General features: G+C 47.6%; 1 protein-coding gene across 1 annotated transcript in view; it reads right to left on the bottom strand.

Annotated features, from left to right (window-relative positions):
- The window catches only part of pfas (phosphoribosylformylglycinamidine synthase), a gene marked incomplete at its 5' end in the record, with an annotated part of 77,438 nt that overhangs the window by 16,216 nt on the left and 33,926 nt on the right, over window positions 1-27,296 (bottom strand). Inside the window, 2 exons of the mRNA XM_070872764.1 lie at window positions 2,487-2,717; window positions 2,985-3,116. Coding sequence (XP_070728865.1) covers window positions 2,487-2,717; window positions 2,985-3,116 — 363 coding nt within the window. The remainder of the gene's footprint in view (window positions 1-2,486; window positions 2,718-2,984; window positions 3,117-27,296) is intronic.

Below are 27,296 nucleotides of genomic sequence, written 5' to 3'. Positions count from 1 at the left end.
TAACCGATTGCTGTACCTGCATGCCAACCTCCAATGACTGGTGTACCATGATACCCAGGTCTCGTTGCACCTCCCCTTTTCCTAATTTGTCACCATTCAGATAATAGTCTGTCTCTCTGTTTTTACCACCAAAGTGGATAACCTCACATTTATCCACATTATACTTCATCTGCCATGCATTTGCCCACTCACCTAACCTATCCAAGTCACTCTGCAGCCTCATAGCATCCTCCTCGCAGCTCACACTGCCACCCAACTTAGTGTCATCCGCAAATTTGGAGATACTACATTTAATCCCCTCGTCTAAATCATTAATGTACAGTGTAAACAGCTGGGGCCCCAGCACAGAACCTTGTGGTACCCCACTAGTCACTGCCTGCCATTCTGAAAAGTCCCCATTTACTCCTACTCTTTGCTTCCTGTCTGACAACCAGTTATCAATCCATGTCAGCACACTACCCCCAATCCCATGTGCTTTAACTTTGCACATTAATCTCTTGTGTGGGACCTTGTCGAAAGCCTTCTGAAAGTCCAAATACACCACATCAACTGGTTCTCCCTTGTCCACTCTACTGGAAACATCCTCAAAAAATTCCAAAAGATTTGTCAAGGATCATTTCCCTTTCACAAATCCATGCTGACTTGGACCTATCATGTCACCTCTTTCCAAATGCACTGCTATGACATCCTTAATAATTGATTCCATCATTTTACCCACTACCAATGTCAGGCTGACTGGTCCATAATTCCCTGTTTTCTCTCTCCCTCCTTTTTTAAAAAGTGGGGTTACATTGGCTACCCTCCACTCGATAGGAACTGATCCAGAGTCAATGGAATGTTGGAAAATGACTGTCAATGCATCTGCTATTTCCAAGGCCACCTCCTTAAGTACTCTGGGATGCAGTCCATCAGGCCCTGGGGATTTATCGGCCTTCAATCCCATCAATTTCCCCAACACAATTTCCCGACTAATAAGGATTTCCCTCAGTTCCTCCTCCTTTCTCGACCCTCTGACCCCTTTTCTATCCGGAAGGTTGTTGGTGTCCTCCTTAGTGAATACCGAACCAAAGTACTTGTTCAATTGGTCTGCCATTTCTCTGTTCCCCATTATGACTTCCCCTGATTCTGACTGCAGGGGACCTATGTTTGTCTTTACTAACCTTTTTCTCTTTACATATCTATAGAAACTTTTGCAATCCGTCTTAATGTTCCCTGCAAGCTTCTTCTCGTACTCCATTTTCCCTGCCCTAATCAAACCCTTTGTCCTCCTCTGCTGAGTTCTAAATTTCTCCCAGTCCCCGGGTTCGCTGCTATTTCTGGCCAATTTGTATGCCACTTTCTTGGCTTTAATACTATCCCTGATTTCCCTTGATAGCCACGGTTGAGCCACCTTCCCTTTTTTATTTTTACGCAGACAGGAATGTACAATTGTTGTAGTTCATCCATGCGGTCTCTAAATGTCTGCCATTGCCCATCCACAGTCAACCCCTTAAGTATCATTCGCCAATCTATCATAGCCAATTCACGCCTCATACCTTCAAAGTTACCCTTCTTTAAGTTCTGGACCATGGTCTCTGAATTAACTGTTTCATTCTCCATCCTAATGCAGAATTCTACCATATTATGGTCACTCTTCCCCAAGGGGCCTCGCACAACGACATTGCTAATTAATCCTCTCTCATTACACAACACCCAGTCTAAGATGGCCTCCACCCGAGTTGGTTCCTGGACATATTGGTCCAGAAAACCATCCCTTATGCACTCCAGGAAATCCTCCTCCACCGTATTGCTTCCAGTTTGGTTAGCCCAATCTATGTGCATATTAAAGTCAATTATAACTGCTGCACCCTTATTGCATGCACCCCTAATTTCCTGTTTGATGCCCTCTCCAACATCACTACTACTGTTTGGAAGTCTGTACACAACTCCCACTAACGTTTTTTGCCCTTTGGTGTTCTGCAGCTCTACCCATATAGATTCCACATCATCCAAGCTAATGTCCTTCTTAACTATTGCATTAATCTCGTCCTTAACCAGCAATGCTACCCCACCTCCTTTTCCTTTTATTCTATCCTTCCTGAATGTTGAATACCCCTGGATGTTGAGTTCCCAGCCCTGATCAGCCTGGAGCCACATCTATGTAATCCCAATCACATCATATTTGTTAACATCTATTTGCACAGTTAATTCATCCACCTTATTACGGATACTCCTTGCATTAAGACACAAAGCCTTCAGGCTTGTTTTTTTAACACCCTTTGTCCTTTTAGAATTTTGCTGCACAGTGGCCCTTTTTGTTCTTTGCCTTGGGTTTCTCTGCCCTCTACTTTTCCTCATCTCCTTTCTGTCTTTTGCTTTTGTCTCCTTTTTGTTTCCCTCTGTCTCCCTGCATTGGTTCCCATCCCCCTGCCATATTAGTTTAACTCCCAGTGACATGCACAGTGAGGGAAGGTACAGCAGGTGGACCCGGGGGGGGCATCACTTACCTTGAGCTCAGTCACTCGGGCGAACACCAGGTTAGTTAGAGCCTCTCCGATGGCCATTCGGGCTCCGGCACCGGGGTCAATCAGTCCTTTGATTGGCTGCTCGCCAATCGCCGTTGCCGCTCCGATGGTGTCGAAATACGAGAGGGCAACAACTGCCACGTCGGCTAAAGGAGTGTGGAGCGGCCCTACACACTGCTGCTGGGCAACCAGACCCGTCACCGAACGGTCAACCTACGGCAGGAGAGAGAGAGCATCACCGACCGCCCGACCCCAAGTGATCCACAACCAAACCTGCTCCTCCTCCCCCTCTCCAATCCTCCGACTAACCTGCCCGAATAAGACCACCCTCACTCCCTTACCGTATTGGTCAGGTATCGCCCTCCCTGATCCCCGACCCCTCCTTACCTTATTGGTCAAATATCGCTCTCTCTGACCCTTGACCACGCCCCCATACCTCATTGGCCAGATATATCTCTCTGACCCCCTATCCTCCCTTACCTTATTGGTCAGATATCTCTTGCTCGCCACCGAGGGGAGGCGCAGTACGCGGTTCAGGGCCTCCCTCACAGTCAGTTCAGCGGGAAGGGTCAAAGGTTGAAGGTTGAGCTTCACATGATTCAATTTGAACTCCTGCAAAAATAGATATTTAAAAAAATGATGAGAGATGCAGGAAAACTGTCAAGAACTTAAAGTGGTGCAACCTGTATCAGTGTTACAGTGAGGGGTGTGGGATATATCAGTGTTACAGTGAGGGGTGTGGGGTATATCAGTTACAGTGAGGGGTGTGGGGTATTTCAGTGTGACAGTGAAGCATATGGGGTACAACTGTGTTACAGTGAGGGGTGTGCAGTACATCAGTGTGGTTTGGTGAGGTGTGTGGAGTATAACTGTTATAATGAGGGGTATATCAGTGTGTTACAGTGAGGGTAGTGGATTATATCAGTGTTACGGTGAGGGGTGTGGGCTATATCAGTGTTACAGTGAGGTGTGTGGGGTATATTAGTGTTACAGTGAGGGGTGTGGGGTATATCAGTGTTACAGTGCGGGGTGTGGGGTATATCGGTGTTTTACAGTGAGGTGTGTGGGGTACATCAGTGTGTTACAGTGAGAGGTGTGGGGTACAACTGTGTTACAGTGAGGGGTGTGGGGTATATCGGTGTTACAGTGAGAGGTGTGGGGTATATCAGTGTTACAGTGAGGGGTATATCAGTGTGACAGTGATGGGTGTGGGGTACATCAGTGTTACTGTGAGGGATGTGGGGTATATCAGTGTTGCAGTGAGGGATGTGGGGTATATCAGTGTTGCAGTGAGGGGTGTGGGGTATATCAGTGTTACAATGAGGGGTGTGGGGTATAACTGTTACAATAAGGGGTGTGGGGTATATCAGTGTTACAGTGAGGGGTGTGGGGTATATCAGTGTTACAGTGAGGGGTGTGTGGTATAACTGTGTTACAGTGAGGGGTGTGGGGTACATCAGTGTTACAGTGAGGGGTGGGGGAAATATCAGTGTTACAGTGAAGGGTGTGGGGGAAAACTGTGTTACAGTGAGGGGTGTGGGGTATATCAGTGTTACAGTGAGGGGTGTGTGGTATAACTGTGTTACAGTGAGGTGTGTGGGGTATATCAGTATTACAGTGAGGGGTGTGTGGTATAACTGTGTTACAGTGAGGGGTGTGGGGTATATCAGTGTTACAGTGAGGGGTGTGGGGTATATCAGTGTTACAGTGAGGGGTGTGGGGTATATCAGTGTTACAGTGAGGGGTGGGGGAAATATCAGTGTTACAGTGAGGGTGTGGGGTATATCAGTGTTGCAGTGAGGGGTGTGGGGTGTATCGATGTTTTACAGTGAGGGGTGTGGGGGATATCAGTGTTACAGTGAGGGGTGTGGGGTATATCAATGTTACAGTGAGGGGTGTGGGGTATATCAGTGTTACAGTGAGGGGTATATCAGTGTTACAGTGAGGGGTGAGGGGTATATCAGTGTTACAGTGAGGGGTGTGGGTTACAACTGTGTTACAGTGAGGGGTGTGGGGTACAACTGTGTTGCAGTGAGGGGTGTGGAGTGTATCAGTGTTCCAGTGAGGGCTGTGGGGTATATCAGTATTACAGTGAGGGATGTGGGGTATATCAGTGTTGCAGTGAGGGATGTGGGGTATATCAGTGTTACAATGAGGGGTGTGGGGTATAACTGTTACAATAAGGGGTGTGGGGTATATCAGTGTTACAGTGAGAGGTGGGGGGAATATCAGTGTTACAGTGAGGGGTGTGTGGTATAACTGTGTTACAGTGAGGGGTGTGGGGTATATCAGTGTTACAGTGAGGGGTATATCAGTGTTACAGTGAGAGATGTGGGGTATATCAGTGTTACAGTGAGAGGTGTGGGGTGTAACTGTGTTGCAGTGAGGGGTGTGGGGTGTATCGATGTTTTACAGTGAGGGGTGTGGGGGATATCAGTGTTACAGTGAGGGGTGTGGGGTATATCAGTGTTACAGTGAGGGGTGTGGGGTGTCTCGCAGTGAGGGGTGTGGTGTATATCAGTGTGACAGTGAGGGGTGTGGAGTATATCAGTGTTACAGTGAGGGGTGAGGGGTATATCAGTGTTACAGTGAGGGGTGAGGGGTATATCAGTGTTACAGTGAGGGGTGCGGGGTATATCATTGTTACAGTGAGGGGCATATCAGTGTGTTACAGTGAGGCGTGTGAGGTATAAATATTACAGTGAGGGGTGTGGGGTATATCAGTGTTACAGTGGGTGGTGTGGCTTACAGCAGTGTTATCGTGAGTGCAGTGGGGTATAACTGTTATACTGAGGGGTGTGGAGTATATAAGTGTTACAGTGAGAGGTGTGGGGTGTATCAGTGTTACAGTGAGGGGTGTGGGTTACAACTGTGTTACAGTGAGGGGTGTGGGGTACAACTGTGTTACAGTGAGGGGTGTGGGGCGTATTCGTGTTACAGTGAGGGGTGTGAGGTATATCAGTGTTACAGTGAGGGGTGTGGGGTATATGAGTGTTACAGTGGGGGGCGGTGGGGTATATCAGTGTTCCAGTGAGGTGTGTGGGGTGAACCAGTGTTACAGTGAGGGGTGTGGGGTACAACTGTGTTGCAGTGAGGGGTGTGGGGTGTATCAGTGTTCCAGTGAGGGCTGTGGGGTATATCAGTATTACAGTGAGGGATGTGGGGTATATCAGTGTTACAGTGAGGGGTGTGGGGTATATCAGTGTTACAGTGAGGGGCATATCAGTGTGACAGTGAGGGGTGTGTGGTATAACTGTATTACAGTGAGGTGTGTGGGGTATATCAGTGTTGCAGTGAGGTGTGCGGGGTATATCAGTGTTACAGTGATGGGTGTGGGGTATATCAGTGTTACAGTGAGGGGTGGGGGAAAACTGTGTTACAGTGAAGGGTGTGGGGTATATCAGTGTTGCAGTGAGGTGTGCGGGGTATATCAGTGTTGCAGTGAGGGGTGGGGGAAATATCAGTGTTACAGTGAAGGGTGTGGGGGAAAATTGTGATACAGTGAGGGGTGTGTGGTATAACTGTGTTACAGTGAGGGGTGTGGGGTATATCAGTGTTACAGTGAGGGGTGTGGGGTATATCAGTGTTACAGTGAGAGTGTGGGGTATATCAGTGTTGCAGTGAGGGGTGTGGGGTGTATCGATGTTTTACAGTGAGGGGTGTGGGGTATATCAGTTTTACAATGAGGGGTGCGGGGTATATCATTGTTATAGTGAGGGGCATATCAGTGTGTTACAGTGAGGCGTGTGAGGTATAAATATTACAGTGAGGGGTGTGGGGTATATCAGTGTTACAGTGGGTGGTGTGGCTTACAGCAGTGTTATCGTGAGTGCAGTGGGGTATAACTGTTATACTGAGGGGTGTGGAGTATATCATTGTTTCAGTGAGGGGTGTATCAGTGTGTTACAGTGAGGGGTGTGGGGTATATCAGTGTTACAGTGAGGGGTGTGGGATATATCAGTGTTACAGTGAGGGGTGTGGGGTGTATCAGTGTGTAACAGTGACGGGTGTTGGGTGAACCAGTGTTACAGTGAGGGGTGTGGGGTACAACTGTGTTGCAGTGAGGGGTGTGGGGTGTATCAGTGTTACAGTGAGGGGTGGGGGAAATATCAGTGTTACAGTGAGGGGTGTGGGGTATATCAGTGTGACATTGAGGGGTGTGGGGTATATCAGTGTTACAGTGAGGGGTGTGGGGCATATCAGTGTTTCAGTGAGGGGTGTGGGGTATATCAGTGTGACATTGAGGGGTGTGGGGTATATCAGTGTTACAGTGAAGGGTGTGGAGTATATCAGTGTTACAGTGAGGGGTGTGGAGTATATCAGTGTTACAGTGAGGGGTGTGGGGTATCTCAGTGTTACAGTGAGGGTTATATCAGTGTTACAGTGAGGGGTATATCAGTGTGACAGTGAGGGTGTGGGGTATATTAGTGTTACAGTGAGGAGTGTGGAGTATATCAGTGTTACAGTGAGGGGAGTGGGGTATATCAGTGTTACAGTGAGGGGTCTGGGGTATATCATTGTTATAGTGAGGGGCATATCAGTGTGTTACAGTGAGGCGTGTGAGGTATTAATATTACAGTGAGGGGTGTGGGGTATATCAGTGTTACAGTGGGTGGTGTGGCATACAGCAGTGTTATCGTGAGTGCAGTGGGGTATAACTGTTACACTGAGGGGTGTGGGGTATATAAGTGTTACAGCGAGGGGTGTGGGGTATATCAGGGTTACAGCGAGGGGTGTGGGGTATATCAGTGTGTTACATTGAGGGGTGAGGGGTATATCAGTGTTACAGTGAGGGGTGTGGGGTATCTCAGTGTTACAGTGAGGGGTGTGGGGTACAACTGTGTTACAGTGAGGGGTGTGGGGAATATCACTTTTACAGTGAGGTGTGTGGGGTATAAATGTTATACTGAGGGGTGTGGGGTATATTAGTGTTACAGTGAGGGGTATATCAGTGATACAGTGAGGGGTATATCAGTGTTACAGTGAGGGGTGCATCAGTGTGACAGTGAGGGGTGTGGGGTATATCAGTGTTACAGCGAGGGGTGTGGAGTATATCAGTGTTACAGTGAGGGGTGTGGGGTATATCAGTATTACAGTGAGGGGTCTGGGGTATATCATTGTTATAGTGACGGGCATATCAGTGTGTTACAGTGAGGCGTGTGAGGTATAAATATTACTGTGAGGGATGTGGGGTATATCAGTGTTACAGTGGGTGGTGTGGCGTACAGCTGTGTTATCGTGACTGCAGTGGGGTATAACTGTTACACTGAGGGGTGTGGGGTATATAAGTGTTACAGTGATGGGTGTATCACTGTGTTACAGTGAGAAGTGTGGGGTATATCAGTGTTACAGTGAGGGGTGTGGGGTATATCAGCGTTACAGTGAGAGGTGTGGGGTGTGTCAGTGTTACAGTGAGGGGTGTGGGGTATAACTGTGTTACAGTGAGTGGTGTGGGGTATATCAGTGTTACAGTGAGGGGTGTGGAGTATATCTGTGTGACAGTGAGGGGTATGGGGTATATCAGTGTTGCAGTGAGGGTTATATCAGTGTTACAGTGAGGGGTATATCAGTGTGACAGTGAGGGGTGTGGGGTATATCAGTGTTACAGTGAGGGGTGTGGAGTATATCAGTGTTACAGTGAGGGGTGTGGGGTATAACTGTGTTACAGTGAGGGGTGTGGGGTATATCAGTGTTACAGTGAGGGGTGTGGAGTATATCAGTGTTACAGTAAGGGGTGTGGGGTATATCAGTGTTACAGTGAGGGGTCTGGGGTATATCATTGTTATAGTGAGGGGCATATCAGTGTGTTACAGTGAAGCGTGTGAGGTATAAATATTACAGTGAGGTGTGTGGTGTATATCAGTGTTACAGTGAGGGGTGTGGTGTATATCAGTGTTACAGTGAGAAGTGTGGGGTGTATCAGTGTTACAGTGAGGGGTCTGGGTTACAACTGTGTTACAGTGAGGGGTGTGGGGTACAACTGTGTTACAGTGAGGGGTGTGGGGAATATCAGTTTTACAGTGAGGTGTGTGGGGTATATCAGTGTTACAGTGAGGGGTGTGTGGTATAACTGTGTTACAGTGAGGGTGTGGTGTATATCAGTGTTACAGTGAGGGGTGTGTGGTATAACTGTGTTACAGTGAGGGGTGTGGGGTATATCAGTGTTACAGTGAGGGGTGTATTAGTGTTACAGTGAGGGGTATATCAGTGTTACAGTGAGAGATGTGGGGTATATCAGTGTTACAGTGAGAGGTGTAGGGTGTAACTGTGTTACAGTGAGGGGTGTGGGGTATATCTGTATTACAGTGAGGGTGTGGGGTGTGGGGTATAACTGTGTTACAGTGAGGGGTGTGTGATATATCAGTGTTAGTGAGGTGTGTGGGGTATATCAGTGTTACAGTGAGGGGTGTGGGGCATATCAGTGTTTCAGTGAGGGGTGTGGGGTATATCAGTGTTACAGTGAGGGGTGTGGAGTATATCAGTGTTATAGTGAGGGGTGTGGGGTATATTAGTGTTACAGTGAGGGGTGTGGGAAATATCAGTGTTACAGTGAGGGGTATATCAGTGTTTCAGTGAGGGGTGTGGGGTGTATCAGTGTGACATTGAGGGGTGTGGGGTATATCAGTGTTAACAGTGAGGGGTGTGGGGTATATCAGTGTTACAGTGAGGGGTATATCAGTGTGACAGTGAGGGGTGTGGTATATCAGTGTTGCAGTGAGGGGTGTGGAGTATATCTGTGTGACAGTGAGGGGTGTGGGGTATAACTGTGTTACAGTGAGGGGTGTGGGGTATATCATTGTTACAGTGAGGGGTGTGGAGTATATCTGTGTGACAGTGAGGGGTGTGGGGTATAACTGTGTTACAGTGAGGGGTGTGGGGTATATCATTGTTACAGTGAGGGGTGTGGAGTATGTCAGTGTTACAGTGAGGGGTGTGGGGTATATCAGTGTTACAGTGAGGGGTGTGGGGTATATCAGTGTTACAGTGAGGGGTATATCAGTGATACAGTGAGGGGTATATCAGTGTTACAGTGAGGGATATATCAGTGTGACAGTGAGGGGTGTGGGGTATATCATTGTTATAGTGAGGGGCATATCAGTGTGTTTCATTGAAGCGTGTGAGGTATAAATATTACAGTGAGGGGTGTGGGGTATATCAGTGTTACAGTGAGGGGTGTATTAGTGTTACAGTGAGGGGTATATCAGTGTTACAGTGAGAGATGTGGTGTATATCAGTGTTACAGTGAGGGGTGTGGGGTATATCAGTGTTACAGTGAGGTGTGGGGTGTGTCAGTGTTACAGTGAGGGGTGTGGGTTACAACTGTGTTACAGTGAGGGGTGTGGGGTACAACTGTGTTACAGTGAGGGGTGTGGGGTACATCAGTGTTACAATGAGGGGTGTGGGGAATATCACTTTTACAGCGAGGGGTGTGGGGTATATCAGTGTGTTACAGTGAGGGGTGTGGGGTATATCAGTGTTACAGTGAGGGGTGTGCGTTACAACTGTGTTACAGTGAGGGGTGTGGGTTATATCAGTGTTACAGTGAGGGGTGTGGGGTATATCAGTGTTACAGTGAGGGGTGTGCGGTACAACTGTGTTATAGTGAGGGGTGTGGGGTATATCAGTGTTACAGTGAGGGGTGTGGGGTATATCAGTGTTACAGTGAGGGGTATATCAGTGTGACAGTGAGGGGTGTGGGGTGTATCAGTGTGTAACAGTGACGGGTGTGGGGTATATGAGTGTTACAGTGGGGGGCGGTGGGGTACATCAGTGTTACAGTGGGGAGTGTGGGGTATATCAGTGTTCCAGTGACGTGTGTGGGGTGAACCAGTGTTACAGTGACGGGTGTGGGGTACAACTGTGTTGCAGTGAGGGGTGTGGGGTGTATCAGTGTTACAGTGAGGTGTGTCGGGTATATCAGTGTTACAGTGAGGGGTGTGGGGCATATCAGTGTTACAGTGAGGGGTGTGGTGTATATCAGTGTTACAGTGAGGGGTGTGGGGTATATCAGTGTTACAGTGAGGTGTGTGGGGTATATCAGTGTTACAGTGAGGGGTGTGGGGCATATCAGTGTTTCAGTGAGGGTTGTGGTGTATATCAGTGTTACAGTGAGGGGTGTGGTGTATATCCGTGTTACAGTGAGGGGTGTGGGGTATAACTGTGTTACAGTGAGGCGTGTGGGGTATATCAGTGTTACAGTGAGTGGTGTGGGTTATATCACTGTTGCAGTGAGGTGTGCGGGGTTTATCAGTGTTACAGTGAGGGGTGTGGGGCAAAATTCTAAAAGGACAAAGGGTGTTAATAAAACAAGCCTGAAGGCTTTGTGTCTTAATGCAAGGAGTATCCGCAATAAGGTGGATGAATTAATTGTGCAAATAGATGTTAACAAATATGATGTGATTGGGATTACGGAGACGTGGCTCCAGGATGATCAGGGCTGGGAACTCAACATTCAGGGGTATTCAACATTCAGGAAGGATAGAATAAAAGGAAAAGGAGGTGGGGTAGCATTGCTGGTTAAAGAGGAGATTAATGCAATAGTTAGGAAAGACATTAGCTTGGATGATGTGGAATCTATATGGGTAGAGCTGCAGAACACCAAAGGGCAAAAAACGTTAGTAGGAGTTGTGTACAGACCTCCAAACAGTAATAGGGATGTTGGGGAGGGCATCAAACAGGAAATTAGGGGTGCATGCAATAAAGGTGTAGCAGTTATAATGGGTGACTTTAATATGCACATAGATTGGGCTAGCCAAACTGGAAGCAATACGGTGGAGGAGGATTTCCTGGAGTGCATAAGGGATGGTTTTCTAGACCAATATGTTGAGGAACCAACTAGGGGGGAGGCCATCTTAGACTGGGTGTTGTGTAATGAGAGAGGATTAATTAGCAATCTCATTGTGCGAGGCCCCTTGGGGAAGAGTGACCATAATATGGTGGAATTCTGCATTAGGATGGAGAATGAAACAGTAAATTCAGAGACCATGGTCCAGAACTTAAAGAAGGGTAACTTTGAAGGTATGAGGCGAGAATTGGCTAGGATAGATTGGCGAATGATACTTAGGGGGTTGACTGTGGATGGGCAATGGCAGACATTTAGAGACCGCATGGATGAAGTACAACAATTGTACATTCCTGTCTGGCGTAAAAATAAAAAGGGGAAGGTGGCTCAACCGTGGCTATCTAGGGAAATCAGGGATAGTATTAAAGCCAAGGAAGTGGCATACAAATTGGCCAGAAATAGCAGCGAACCTGGGGACTGGGAGAAATTTAGAACTCAGCAGAGGAGGACAAAGGGTTTGATTAGGACAGGGAAAATGGAGTACGAGAAGAAGCTTGCAGGGAACATTAAGGCGGATTGCAAAAGTTTCTATAGGTATGTAAAGAGAAAAAGGTTGGTGAAGACAAACGTAGGTCCCCTGCAGTCAGAATCAGGGGAAGTCATAACGGGGAACAAAGAAATGGCGGATCAATTGAACAAGTACTTTGGTTCGGTATTCACTAAGGAGGATACAAACAACCTTCCGGATATAAAAGGGGTCAGAGGGTCTAGTAAGGAAGAGGAACTGAGGGAAATCTTTATTAGTCGGGAAATTGTGTTGGGGAAATTGATGGGATTGAAGGCAGATAAATCCCCAGGGCCTGATGGCCTGCATCCTAGAGTACTTAAGGAGGTGGCCTTGGAAATAGCGGATGCATTGACAGTCATTTTCCAACATTCCATTGACTCTGGATCAGTTCCTATGGAGTGGAGGGTAGCCAATGTAACCCCACTTTTTAAAAAAGGAGGGAGAGAGAAAACAGGGAATTATAGACCGGTCAGCCTGACCTCAGTAGTGGGTAAAATGATGGAATCAATTATTAAGGATGTCATAGCAGTGCATCTGGAAAATGGTGACATGATAGGTCCAAGTCAGCATGGATTTGTGAAAGGGAAATCATGCTTGACAAATCTTCTGGAATTTTTTGAGGATGTTTCCAGTAAAGTGGACAAAGGAGAACCAGTTGATGTGGTATATTTGGACTTTCAGAAGGCTTTCGACAAGGTCCCACACAAGAGATTAATGTGCAAAGTTAAAGCACATGGGATTGGGGGTAGTGTGCTGACGTGGATTGAGAACTGGTTGTCAGACAGGAAGCAAAGAGTAGGAGTAAACGGGTACTTTTCAGAATGGCAGGCAGTGACTAGTGGAGTGCCGCAAGGTTCTGTGCTGGGGCGCCAGCTGTTTACATTGTACATTAATGATTTAGACGAGGGGATTAAATGCAGTATCTCCAAATTTGCGGATGATACTAAGTTGGGTGGCAGTGTGAGCTGCGAGGAGGATGCTATTAGGCTGCAGAGTGACTTGGATAGGTTAGGTGAGTGGGCAAATGCATGGCAGATGAAGTATAATGTGGATAAATGTGAGGTTATCCACTTTGGTGGTAAAAACAGAGAGACAGACTATTATCTGAATGGTGACAGATTAGGAAAAGGGAAGGTGCAACGAGACCTGGGTGTCATGATACATCAGTCATTGAAGGTTGGCATGCAGGTACAGCAGGCGGTTAAGAAAGCAAATGGCATGTTGGCCTTCATAGCGAGGGGATTTGAATACAGGGGCAGGGAGGTGTTGCTACAGTTGTACAGGGCCTTGGTGAGGCCACACCTGGAGTATTGTGTACAGTTTTGGTCTCCTAACTTGAGGAAGGACATTCTTGCTATTGAGGGAGTGCAGCGAAGGTTCACCAGACTGATTCCCGGGATGGCGGGACTGACCTATCAAGAAAGATTGGATCAATTGGGCTTGTATTCACTGGAGTTCAGAAGAATGAGAGGGGACCTCATAGAAACGTTTAAAATTCTGACGGGTTTAGACAGGTTAGATGCAGAAAGAATGTTCCCAATGTTGGGGAAGTCCAGAACCAGGGGTCACAGTCTGAGGATAAGGGGTAAGCCATTTAGGACCGAGATGAGGAGAAACTTCTTCACCCAGAGAGTGGTGAACCTGTGGAATTCTCTACCACAGAAAGTAGTTGAGGCCAATTCACTAAATATATTCAAAAGGGAGTTAGATGAAGTCCTTACTACTCGGGGGATCAAGGGTTATGGCGAGAAAGCAGGAAGGGGGTACTGAAGTTTCATGTTCAGCCATGAACTCATTGAATGGCGGTGCAGGCTAGAAGGGCTGAATGGCCTGCTCCTGCACCTATTTTCTATGTTTCTATATCAGTGTGACAGTGGGTGGTGTGGCGTACAGCAGTGTTATCGTGAGTGCAGTGCGGTAAAACTGTTACAGTGAGGGGTGTGGTGTATATCAGTGTTACAGTGAGGGGTGTTGAGTATATCAGTGTTACAGTGAGGGGTGTGGAGTATATCAGTGTTACAGTAAGGGGTGTGGGGTATATCAGTGTTACAGTGAGGGGTGTGGGGTATAACAGTGTGACAGTGAGAGGTGTGGGGTGTATCAGTGTTACAGTGAGGGGTGTGGGTTACAACTGTGTTAGTGAGGGGTGTGGGGTACAACTATGTTACAGTGAGGGTTGTGGGATACATCAGTGTTACAGTGAGGTGTGTGGGGTATATCAGTGTTACAGTGGGGGCTGTGGGGTATATCAGTGTTACAGTGGGGGGTGTGGGGCGTATTAGTGTTACAGTGAGGGGTGTATTCGTGTTACAGTGAGGGGTATATTAGTGTGACAGTGAGGGGTGTGGGGTATATCAGTGTTACAGTGAGGGGTGTGGAGTATATCTGTGTGACAGTGAGGGGTGTGGGGTATAACTGTGTTACAGTGAGGGGTGTGGGGTATATCAGTGTTATAGTGAGGGGTGTGTGGTATATCAGTGTTACAGTGAGGGGTGTGGGGTATATCAGTGTTACAGTGAGGGGTGTGGGGTATATCAGTGTTACAGTGAGGGGTATATCAGTGTTACAGTGAGGGGTATATCAGTGTGACAGTTAGGGGTATATCATTGTGACAGTGAGGGGTGTGGGGTATATCAGTGTTACAGTGAGGGGTGTGGAGTATATTAGTGTTACAGTGATGGGTGTATCACTGTGTTACAGTGAGAAGTGTGGGGTATATCAGTGTTACAGTGCGGGGTGTGGGGTATAACTGTGGTACAATGAGATGTGTGGTGTATATCAGTGTTACAGTGAGAGGTGTGGGGTGTATCAGTGTTACAGTGAGGGGTCTGGGTTACAACTGTGTTACAGTGAGGGGTGTGGGGTACAACTGTGTTACAGCGAGGGGTGTGGGGTACATCAGTGTTACAGTGAGGGGTGTGGGGTACATCAGTGTTACAATGAGGGGTGTGGGGAATATCAGTTTTACAGTGAGGTGTGTGGGGTATATCAGTGTTACAGCGAGGGGTGTGGGGTATATCAGTGTGTTACAGTGAGGGGTGAGGGGTATATCAGTGTTGCAGTGAGGTGTGTGGTGCATATTAGTGTTACAGTGAGGGGTGTGGGGTATATCAGTGTTACAGTGAGGGGTATATCAGTGTTACAGTGAGGGGTATATCAGTGTTACAGTGAGGGGTATATCAGTGTGACAGTAAGGGGTATATCAGTGTGACAGTGAGGGGTGTGGGGTATAACTGTTACAGTGAGGGGTGAGGGGTATATCAGTGTGACAGTGAGGGGTGTGGAGTATATCAGTGTTACAGTGAGGGGTGTGGGGTATAACTGTGTTACAGTGAGGGGTATATCAGTGTTACAGTGAGAGATGTGGGGTATATCAGTGTTATAGTGAGGGTGTGGGGTATATCAGTGTTGCAGGGAGGGGTGTGGGGTGTATCAGTGTTTTACAGTGAGGGGTGTGGGGTATATCAGTGTTGCAGTGAGGGGTGTGGGGTATATCAGTGTTACAGTGAGAGGTGTGGGGTATATCAGTGTTACAGTGAGGGGTGTGGGGTATATCAGTGTTACAGTGAGGGGTGAAGGGTATATCAGTGTTACAGTGAGGGGTGAGGGGTATATCAGTGTTACAGTGAGGGGTGTGGGGTATATCAGTGTGACAGTGAGAGGTGTGGGGTGTATCAGTGTTACAGTGAGGGGTGTGGGGTATAACTGTGTTACAGTGAGGGGTATATCAGTGTTACAGTGAGAGATGTGGGGTATATCAGTGTTATAGTGAGGGTGTGGGGTTTATCAGTGTTGCAGGGAGGGGTGTGGGGTGTATCAGTGTTTTACAGTGAGGGGTGTGGGGTATATCAGTGTTGCAGTGAGGGGTGTGGGGTATATCAGTGTTACAGTGAGAGGTGTGGGGTATATCAGTGTTACAGTGAGGGGTGTGGGGTATATCAGTGTTACAGTGAGGGGTGAAGGGTATATCAGTGTTACAGTGAGGGGTGAGGGGTATATCAGTGTTACAGTGAGGGGTGTGGGGTATATCAGTGTGACAGTGAGAGGTGTGGGGTGTATCAGTGTTACAGTGAGGGGTGTGGGTTACAACTGTGTTACAGTGAGGGGTGTGGCGTACAGCAGTGTTATCGTGAGTGCAGTGGGGTATAACTGTTATACTGAGGGGTATGGGGTATATAAGTGTTACAGTGAGGGGTGTGGGGTATATCAGTGTTACAGTGAGGTGTGTGGGGTATATCAGTGTTACAGTGAGAGGTGTGGGGCATATCAGTGTTTCAGTGAGGGGTGTGATGTATATCAGTGTTACAGTGAGGGGTGTGGTGTATATCCGTGTTACAGTGAGGGGTGTGGGGTATAACTGTGTTACAGTGAGGGGTGTGGCATACAGCAGTGTTATCGTGAGTGCAGTGGCGTATAACTGTTACACTGAGGGGTGTGGGGTATATCAGTGTTACAGTGAGGGGTGTGGAGTATATCAGTGTTACAGTGAGGGGTGTGGGGTATATCAGTGTTACAGTGAGGGGTATATTAGTGTGACAGTGAGGGGTGTGGGGCATATCAGTGTTACAGTGAGGGGTGTGGGGTATATCAGTGTTACAGTGAGGGGTGTGTGGTATAACTGTTTCAGTGAGGGGTGTGGGATATAACAGTGTTACAGTGAGGGGTATGGGGTATATCAGTGTTACAGTGAGGGGTATATCAGTGTTACAGTGAGGGGTATATCAGTGTGACAGTGAGGGGTGTGGGGTATATCAGTTTTACAGTGAGGGGTGTGGAGTATATCAGTGTTACAGTGAGGGGTGTGGGCTGTATCAGTGTTACAGTGAGGGGTTGGGGTATATCATTGTTATAGTGAGGGGAATATCAGTGTGTTACAGTGAGGCGTGAGAGGTATAAATATTACAGTGAGGGGTGTGGGGTATATAAGTGTTGCAGTGATGGGTGTATCACTGTGTTACAGTGAGAAGTGTGGGTATATCAGTGTTACAGTGCGGGTGTGGGGTATAACTGTGGTACAGTGAGATGTGTGGGGTGTATCAGTGTTACAGTGAGGAGTCTGGGTTACAACTATGTTACAGTGAGGGGTGTGGGGTACAATTGTGTTACAGTGAGGGGTGTGGGGTACATCAGTGTTACAATGAGGAGTGTGGGGAATATCAATGTTACAGTGAGAGGTGTGGGGTGTATCAGTGTTACAATGAGGGGTGTGGGGTATATCAGTGTTACAGTGAGGTGTGTGGGGTATATCAGTTTGACAGTGAGGGGTATATCAGTGTGACAGTGAGGGGTGTGGGAAATATCAGTGTTACAGTGAGAGGTGTGGGGTGTATCAGTGTTACAATGAGGGGTGTGGGGTATATCAGTGTTACAGTGAGGGGTATGGGGTATATCAGTGTTACAGTGAGGGGTATATCAGTGTTACAGTGAGAGGTGTGGGGTGTATCAGTGTTACAGTGAGGGGTGTGGTGTATATCAGTGTTACAGTGAGGGGTGTGGGGTATATCAGTGTTACAGTGAGAGGTGTGGGGTGTAACTGTGTTAGTGAGAGGTGAGGGGTATATCAGTGTTACAGTGAGGGGTGTGGGGTATATCAGTGTTACAGTGAGAGGTGTGGGGTGTAACTGTGTTAGTGAGAGGTGAGGGGTATATCAGTGTTACAGTGAGGGGTGTGGGGTATATCAGTGTTACAGTGAGAGGTGTGGGGTGTAACTGTGTTAGTGAGAGGTGAGGGGTATATCAGTGTTACAGTGAGGGGTGTGGTGTATATCAGTGTTACAGTGAGGGGTGTGGGGTATATCAGTGTTACAGTGAGGGGTGTGGCGTATATCATTGTTATAGTGAGGGGCATATCAGTGTGTTACAGTGAGGCGTGTGAGGTATAAATATTACAGTGAGGGTTGTGGGGTATATCAGTGTTACAGTGAGGTGTGTGGGGTGTATCAGTGTTACAGTCGGGGCTGTGGGGTATCTCAGTATTACAGTGGGGGGTGTGGGGCGTATTAGTGTTACAGTGAGGGGTGTGAGGTATATCAGTGTTACAGTGAGGAATGTGGGGTATGCCAGTGTTACAGTGAGGGGTGTGGGGTATATCAGTGTTACAGTGAGGGGTGTGGGGTACAACTGTGTTACAGTGAGGGGTGTGGGGTATATCAGTGTTACAGTGAGTGGTGTGGAGGAAATCATTGTGTTACAGTGAGGGATGTGGGGTATGCCAGTGTTACAGTGAGGGGTGTGGGGTATATCAATGTTACAGTGAGGAGTGTGAGGTATATCAGTGTTACAGTGAGGTGTCTGGGGGATATCACTGTTACAGTGAGGGGTGTGGGGTATATCAGTGTGACAGTGAAGCATGTGGGTTATATCAGTGTAACAGTGAGAGGTGTGCAGTGCATCAGTGTGGTTTGGTGAGGTGTGTGGAGTATAACTGTTGTAGTGAGGGGTATATCAGTGTGTTACAGTGAGGCGTGTGAGGTATAAATATTACAGTGAGGGGTGTGGGGCATAACTGTGTTACAGTGAGGGGTGTGGGGTATATCAGTGTTACAGTGAGGGTAGTGGATTATATCAGTGTGTTACAGTGAGGGGTGTGGAGTATATTAGTGTTACGGTGAGGGGTGTGGTGGATATCAGTGTGACAGTGACGGGTGTGTGGTATATCAGTGTTGCAGTGAGGGGTGTGGGGTATATCAGTGTTACAGTGAGGGTGTGGGGTATATCAGTGTTACAGTGAGGGTGTGGGGTATATCAGTGTTGCAGTGAGAGGTGTGGGGTGTATCGGTGTTTTACAGTGAGGGGTTTGGGGTATATCGGTGTTTTGCACTGAGTTGTGTGGAGTATATAAGTTACAGTGAGGTGTGTGGGGTGTATCAGTGTTACAGTGAGGGGTGTGGGGTACAACTGTGTTACAGTGAGGGGTGTGGGGTATATCAGTGTTCCAGTGAGGGGTGTGGGGTATAACTGTGTTGAAGTGAGGTGTGTGGGGTATAACTGTGTTGCAGTGAGGTATGTGGGGTCTATCAGTGTGATAGTGAGGGGTGTGGGGTATATCAGTGTTACAGTGAGGTATATGGGGTGTATCAGTGTTACAGTGAGGGGTGTGGGGTACAACTGTGTTACAGTGGCAGGTGTGGGGTATAACTGTGTTACAGTGAGGGGTGTGGGGTATAACTGTGTTACAGTGAGGGGTGTGGGGTATATCAGTGTTCTAGTGACGGGTGTGGGGTATTTCAGTGTTACAGTGAGTGGTGTGGAGGAAATCAGTGTGTTACAGTGAGGGGTGTGGGATATATCAATGTTACAATGATGGATGTGCAGTATATCAGTGTTACAGTGAGAGGTGGAGGGTATATCAGTGTTACAGTGAGAGGTGTGTGGTATATCAGTGTTACAGTGAGGGGTGTGGGGTATATCAGTGTTACAGTGAGAGGTGTGTGGTATATCAGTGTTACAGTGAGAGGTGTGGGGTATATCAGTGTTCTAGTGACGGGTGTGGGGTATATCAGTGTTACAGTGAGGGGTGTGGGGTATATCAGTGTTACAGTGAGAGGTGTGTGGTATAACTGTGTTACAGTGAGGGGTGTGGGGTATATCAGTGTTACAGTGAGGGGTGTATTAGTGTTACAGTGAGGGGTATATCAGTGTTACACTGAGAGATGTGGGGTATATCAGTGTTACAGTGAGAGGTGTGGGGTGTAACTGTGTTACAGTGAGAGGTGAGGGGTATATCATTGTTATAGTGAGGGGCATATCAGTGTGTTACAGTGAGGCGTGTGAGGTATAAATATTACAGTGAGGGGTGTGGGGTATATCAGTGTTACAGTGGGTGGTGTGGCGTACAGCAGTGTTATCGTGAGTGCAGTGGGGTATAACTGTTATACTGAGGGGTGTGGGGTATATAAGTGTTACAGTGAGAGGTGTGGGGTGTATAAGTGTTACAGTGAGGTGTGTGGGGTATATCAGTGTTACAGTGGGGGCTGTGGGGTATATCAGTGTTACAGTGGGGGGTGTGGGGCGTATTAGTGTTACAGTGAGGGGTGTGAGGTATATCAGTGTTACAGTGCGGGGTGTGGGGTATAACTGTGGTACAGTGAGGGTTGTGGGGTACATCAGTGTTACAATGAGGGGTGTGGGGAATATCAGTTTTACAGTGAGGTGTGTGGGGTAGATCAGTGTTACAGCAAGGGGTGTGGGGTATATCAGTGTGTTACAGTGAGGGGTGAGAGGTATATCAGTGTTGCAGTGAGGTGTGTGGGGTATATCAGTGTTACAGTGAGGGGTATATCAGTGTGACAGTGAGGGGTATATCAGTTTGACAGTGAGGGGTATATCAGTGTGACAGTAAGGGGTATATCAGTGTGACAGTAAGGGGTATATCAGTGTTACAGTGAGGGATGTGGGGTATATCAGTGTTACAGTGAGGGGTGTGGGGAATATCAGTGTTACAGTGAGAGGTATGGGGTGTATCAGTGTTACAGTGAGGGGTGTGGGGTATATCAGTGTTGCAGTGAGGTGTGCGGGGTATATCAGTGTTACAGTGAGGGGTGTGTGGTATAACTGTGTTACAGTGAGGGGTGTGGGGTATATCAGTGTTACAGTGAGGGGTGTGTAGTATAACTGTGTTACAGTGAGGGTTGTGGGGTATATCAGTGTGACAGTGAGGGGTGTATTAGTGTTACAGTGAGGGGTATATCAGTGTTACACTGAGAGATGTGGGGTATATCAGTGTTACAGTGAGAGGTGTGGGGTGTAACTGTGTTACAGTGAGAGGTGAGGGGTATATCAGTTACAGTGAGGGGTGTGGGGTATATCAGTGTTGCAGTGAGAGGTGTGGGGTCTATCAGTGTTACAGTGAGGGGTGTGGGGTATATCACTGTTATAGTGAGGGGCATATCAGTGTGTTACAGTGAGGCGTGTGAGGTATAAATATTAGAGTGAGGGGTGTGGGGTATAACTGTTACAGTGGGTGGTGTGGCGTACAGCAGTGTTATTGTGAGTGCAGTGGGGTATAACTGTTATACTGAGGGGTGTGGGGTATATAAGTGTTACAGTGAATGGTGTGGGGTGTATCAGTGTTACAGTGAGGTGTGTGGGGTATATCAGTGTTACAGTGGGGGCTGTGGGGTATATCAGTGTTACAGTGGGGGGTGTGGGGTATAACTGTGTTACAGTGAGGGGTGTGGGGTATATCAGTGTTGCAGTGAGGGGTGTGGGGCACAACTGTGTTACAGTGAGGGGTGTGGGGTATATCAGTGTTACAGTGAGTGGTGTGGAGGAAATCATTGTGTTACAGTGAGGGATGTGGGGTATGCCAGTGTTACAGTGAGGGGTGTGGGGAATACCAATGTTACAGTGAAGCATGTGGGTTATATCAGTGTAACAGTGAGAGGTGTGCAGTGCATCAGTGTGGTTTGGTGAGGTGTGTGTAGTATAACTGTTGTAGTGAGGGGTATATCAGTGTGTTACAGTGAGGCGTGTGAGGTATAAATATTACAGTGAGGGGTATGGGGTATATCAGTGTTACAGTGAGGGTAGTGGATTATATCAGTGTGTTACAGTGAGGGGTGTGGAGTATATTAGTGTTGCAGTGAGAGGTGTGGGGTGTATCGGTGTTACAGTGAGAGGTGTTGGGTATGACTGTTACAGTGAGGGGTGTTGGGTATGACTGTTACAATGAGGGGTGTGGGGTATATCAGTGTTACAGTGAAGCATGTGGGGTATATCAGTGTTACAGTGAGAGGTGTGCAGTACATCAGTGTGGTTTGGTGAGGTGTGTGGAGTATAACTGTTATAGTGAGGGGTGTAACAGTGTGTTACAGTGAGGTGTGTGAGGCATAAATATTACAGTGAGGGGTGTGGGGTATATCAGTGTTACAGTGGGTGGTGTGGGGTACAACTGTGTTACAGTGAGGGGTATATCAGTGTTACAGTGAGGGTTGTGGATTATATCAGTGTGTTACAGTGAGGGGTGTGGGGTATATTAGTGTTACGGTGAGGGGTGTGGGGTATATCAGTGTTGCAGTGAGGGGTGTGGGGTATATCAGTGTTACAGTGGTTGGTGTGGGGCATAACTGTGTTACAGTGAGGGGTGTGGGGTATATCAGTGTTACAGTGAGGGTAGTGGATTATATCAGTGTGTTACAGTGAGGGGTGTGGAGTATATTAGTGTTACGGTGAGGGGTGTGGTGGATATCAGTGTGACAGTGAGGGGTGTGTGGTATATCAGTGTTGCAGTGAGGGGTGTGGGGTATATCAGTGTTACAGTGAGGGTGTGGGGTATATCAGTGTTACAGTGAGGGTGTGGGGTATATCAGTGTGGCAGTGAGAGGTGTGGGGTGTATCGGTGTTTTACAGTGAGGGGTTTGGGGTATATCGGTGTTTTGCACTGAGTTGTGTGGAGTATATAAGTTACAGTGAGGTGTGTGGGGTGTATCAGTGTTACAGTGAGGGGTGTGGGGTACAACTGTGTTACAGTGAGAGGTGTGGGGTATATCAGTGTTCCAGTGAGGGGTGTGGGGTGTAACTGTGTTGAAGTGAGGTGTGTGGGGTATAACTGTGTTGCAGTGAGGTATGTGGGGTCTATCAGTGTGACAGTGAGGGGTGTGGGGTATATCAGTGTTACAGTGAGGGGTGTGGGGTATAACTGTGTTACAGTGAGGGGTGTGGGGTATATCAGTGTTCTAGTGACGGGTGTGGGGTATTTCAGTGTTACAGTGAGTGGTGTGGAGGAAATCAGTGTGTGACAGTGAGGGGTGTGGGATATATCAATGTTACAATGATGGATGTGCAGTATATCAGTGTTACAGTGAGAGGTGTGGGGTATATCAGTGTTCTAGTGACGGGTGTGGGGTATATCAGTGTTACAGTGAGAGGTGTGTGGTATAACTGTGTTACAGTGAGGGGTGTGGGGAATATCAGTGTTACAGTGAGAGGTGTGTGGTATAACTGTGTTACAGTGAGGGGTGTGGGGAATATCAGTGTTACAGTGAGGGGTGTGGGGTATATCAGTGTTACAGTGAGGGGTGTGGGGTATATCAGTGTTACAGTGAGAGGTGTGTGGTATAACTGTGTTACAGTGAGGGGTGTGGGGAATATCAGTGTTACAGTGAGGGGTGTATTAGTGTTACAGTGAGGGGTATATCAGTGTTACACTGAGAGATGTGGGGTATATCAGTGTTACAGTGAGAGGTGAGGGGTATATCATTGTTATAGTGAGGGGCATATCAGTGTGTTACAGTGAGGCGTGTGAGGTATAAATATTACAGTGAGGGGTGTGGGGTATATCAGTGTTACAGTGGGTGGTGTGGGGAATATCAGTGTTACAGTGAGAGGTATGGGGTGTATCAGTGTTACAGTGAGGGGTGTGGGGTATATCAGTGTTACAGTGAGGGGTGTGGGGAATATCAGTGTTACAGTGAGAGGTATGGGGTGTATCAGTGTTACAGTGAGGGGTGTGGGGTATATCAGTGTTACAGTGAGGGGTGTGGGGTATATCAGTGTTGCAGTGAGGTGTGCGGGGTATATCAGTGTTACAGTGAGGGGTGTGTGGTATAACTGTGTTACAGTGAGGGGTGTGGGGTATATCAGTGTGACAGTGAGGGGTGTATTAGTGTTACAGTGAGGGGTATATCAGTGTTACACTGAGAGATGTGGGGTATATCAGTGTTACAGTGAGAGGTGTGGGGTGTAACTGTGTTACAGTGAGAGGTGAGGGGTATATCAGTTACAGTGAGGGGTGTGGGGTATATCAGTGTTGCAGTGAGAGGTGTGGGGTCTATCAGTGTTACAGTGAGGGGTGTGGGGTATATCAGTGTTACAGTGAGGGGTGTGGGGTATATCACTGTTATAGTGAGGGGCATATCAGTGTGTTACAGTGAGGCGTGTGAGGTATAAATATTACAGTGAGGGGTGTGGGGTATATCAGTGTTACAGTGGGTGGTGTGGCGTACAGCAGTGTTATCGTGAGTGCAGTGGGGTATAACTGTTATACTGAGGGGTGTGGGGTATATAAGTGTTACAGTGAGTGGTGTGGGGTGTATCAGTGTTACAGTGAGGTGGGTGGGGTATATCAGTGTTACAGTGGGGGCTGTGGGGTATATCAGTGTTACAGTGAGGGGTGTGGGGTCCAACTGTGTTACAGTGAGGGGTGTGGGGTATATCAGTGTTACAGTGAGTGGTGTGGAGGAAATCATTGTGTTACAGTGAGGGATGTGGGGTATATTAGTGTTACAGTGACAGGTGTGGGGTATATCAGTGTGACAGTGAGGGGTGTATCAGTGTTACAATGAGGGGTGTGGGGTGTATCGGTGTTACAGTGAGGTGTGTGGGGTACAACTGTGTTACAGTGGCAGGTGTGGGGTATAACTGTGTTAGTGAGGGGTGTGGGGTATAACTGTGTTACAGTGAGGGGTGTGGGGTATATCAGTGTTCTAGTGAGGAGTGTGGGGTATATCAGTGTTACAGTGAGTGGTGTGGAGGAAATCAGTGTGTTACAGTGAGGGGTGTGGGATATATCAATGTTACAATGATGGATGTGCAGTATATCAGTGTTACAGTGAGAGGTGTGGGATATATCAGTGTTGTAGTGAGGGGTGTGGAGTATATCAGTGTTACGGTGAGAGGTGTGGGGTATATCAGTGTTACACTGAGGTGTCTGGGGTATATCAGTGTTACAGTGAGAGGTGTGCAGTACATCAGTGTGGTTTGGTGAGGTGTGTGGAGTATAACTGTTATAGTGAGGGGTGTAACAGTGTGTTACAGTGAGGCGTGTGAGGCATAAATATTACAGTGAGGCATAAATATTACAGTGAGGGGTGTGGGGTATATCAGTGTTACAGTGGGTGGTGTGGGGTACAACTGTGTTACAGTGAGGGGTGTGGGTTATATCAGTGTTACAGTGAGGGGTGTGGAGTATATTAATGTTACGGTGAGGGGTGTGGTGTATAGCGGTGTTTTACAGTGATGTGTGTGGGATATATTAGTGTAACAGCGAGGGGTGTGGTGTATTTCAGTGTGTTACAGTGAGAGGTGAGGGGTATATCAGTGTTGCACTGAGGTGTGTGGGGCGTATTATTGTTACAGTGAGGGGTGTGGGGTATATCAGTGTTACAGTGAGGCGTGTGGGGTATATCAGTGTTACAGTGAGTGGTGTGGGGTATATCAGTGTTACAGTGAGGTGTGTGGGGTTTATCAGTGTTTCAGTGAGGGGTGTGGTGTATATCAGTGTTACAGTGAGGGGTGTGGAGTATATTAGTGTTACGGTGAGGGGTGTGGTGGATATCAGTGTGTTACAGTGAGGGATGTGGGGTATATCAGTGTGACAGTGAGGGGTGTGTGATATATCAGTGTTACAGTGAGGGTGTGGGGTATATCAGTGTTGCAGTGAGAGGTGTGGGGTGTATCGGTGTTTTACAGTGAGGGGTGTGGGGTATATCGGTGTTTTGCACTGAGGTGTGTGGAGTATATCAGTTACAGTGAGGTGTGTGGGGTGTATCAGTGTTACAGTGAGGGGTGTGGGGTACAACTGTATTACAGTGAGGGGTGTGGGGTATATCAGTGTTCCAGTGTGGGGTATAACTGTGTTGAAGTGAGGTGTGTGTGGGGTATAACTGTGTTGCAGTGAGGTGTGTGGGGTCTATCAGTGTGACAGTGAGGGGTGTGGAGTATATCAGTGTTACAGTGAGAGGTGTGGGGTATATCAGTGTTACAGTGAGGGGTGTGGGGTATATCAGTGTTACAGTGCGGGTGTGGCGTATATCAGTGTTACAATGAGGGGTGTGGGGTGTATCGGTATTTTATAGTGAGGTATGTGGGGTGTATCAGTGTTACAGTGAGGGGTGTGGGGTACAACTGTGTTACAGTGGCAGGTGTGGGGTATAACTGTGTTACAGTGAGGGGTGTGGGGTATAACTGTGTTACAGTGAGGGGTGTGGGGTATATCAGTGTTCGAGTGAGGGGTGTGGGGTATATCAGTGTTGCAGTGAGTGGTGTGGAGGAAATCAGTGTGTTACAGTGAGGGGTGTGGGATATATCAATGTTACAATGATGGATGTGCAGTATATCAGTGTTACAGTGAGTGGTGGAGGGTATATCAGTGTTACAGTGAGGGGTGTGCGGTATATCAGTGTTACAACGAGGGGTGTGGGGTATATCAGTGTTACAGTGAGAGGTATGGGGTGTATCGGTGTTTTACAGTGAGAGGTGTGGGGTATATCAGTGTTACAGTGCAGGTGTGGGGTGTGGGGTATATCAGTGTTACAATGAGGGGTGTGGGGTGTATCGGTATTTTACAGTGAGGTATGTGGGGTGTATCAGTGTTGCAGTGAGGGGTGTGGGGTATATCAGTGTTCTTGTGAGGGGTGTGGGGTATATCAGTGTTAGTGAGTGGTGTGGAGGAAATCAGTGTGTTACAGTGAGGGGTGTGGGATATATCAATGTTACAATGATGGATGTGCAGTATATCAGTGTTACAGTGAGTGGTGGAGGGTATATCAGTGTTACAGTGAGGGGTGTGGGGTATATCAGTGTTACAGTGAGAGGTGTTGGGTATGACTGTTACAGTGAGGGGTGTTGGGTATGACTGTTACAGTGAGGGGTGTTGGGTATGAATGTTACAATGAGGGTGTGGGGTATATCAGTGTTACAGTGAAGCATGTGGGGTATATCAGTGTTACAGTGAGAGGTGTGCAGTACATCAGTGCGGTTTGGTGAGGTGTGTGGAGTATAACTGTTATAGTGAGGGGTGTAACAGTGTGTTACAGTGAGGTGTGTGAGGCATAAATATTACAGTGAGGGGTGTGGGGTATATCAGTGTTACAGTGGGTGGTGTGGGGTACAACTGTGTTACAGTGAGGGGTGTGGGGTATATCAGTGTTACAGTGAGGGTTGTGGATTATATCAGTGTGTTACAGTGAATGGTGTGGGGTATATTAGTGTTACGGTGAGGGGTGTGGTGTATATCGGCGTTTTACAGTGATGTGTGTGGGATATATCAGTGTGTTACTGTGAGGGGTGTGGGGTACAACTGTGTTACAGTGAGGGGTGTGGGGTATATCAGTGTTGCAGTGAGGGTAGTGGATTATATCAGTGTGTTAAAGTGAGGGGTGTGGGGTATATTAGTGTTACAGTGACAGGTGTGGGATATATCAGTGTGACAGTGAGGGGTGTGGGGTATATTAGTGTAACAGCGAGGGGTGTGGTGTATATCAGTGTGTACAGTGAGGGGTGAGGGGTATTTCAGTGTTACAGTGAGAGGTGTGGGGGCATATCAGTGTTTCAGTGAGGGGTGTGGTGTATATCAGTGTTACAGTGAGGGGTGTGGTGTATATCCGTGTTACAGTGAGGTGTGCGGGGTATATCAGTGTTACAGTGAGGGATGTGGGGTATATCACTGTTACAGTGAGGGGTGTGGGGTATATCAGTGTTACAGTGAGAGGTATGGGGTGTA

This window comes from Pristiophorus japonicus, unplaced genomic scaffold (genome assembly GCF_044704955.1).
Source record: "Pristiophorus japonicus isolate sPriJap1 unplaced genomic scaffold, sPriJap1.hap1 HAP1_SCAFFOLD_361, whole genome shotgun sequence".
In the NCBI taxonomy this organism is placed as follows: Eukaryota; Metazoa; Chordata; class Chondrichthyes; family Pristiophoridae; genus Pristiophorus; species Pristiophorus japonicus.
The sequence above is the reverse complement of the archived record's forward strand: the minus strand, read 5'-3'. Positions and strand labels throughout refer to the sequence as shown.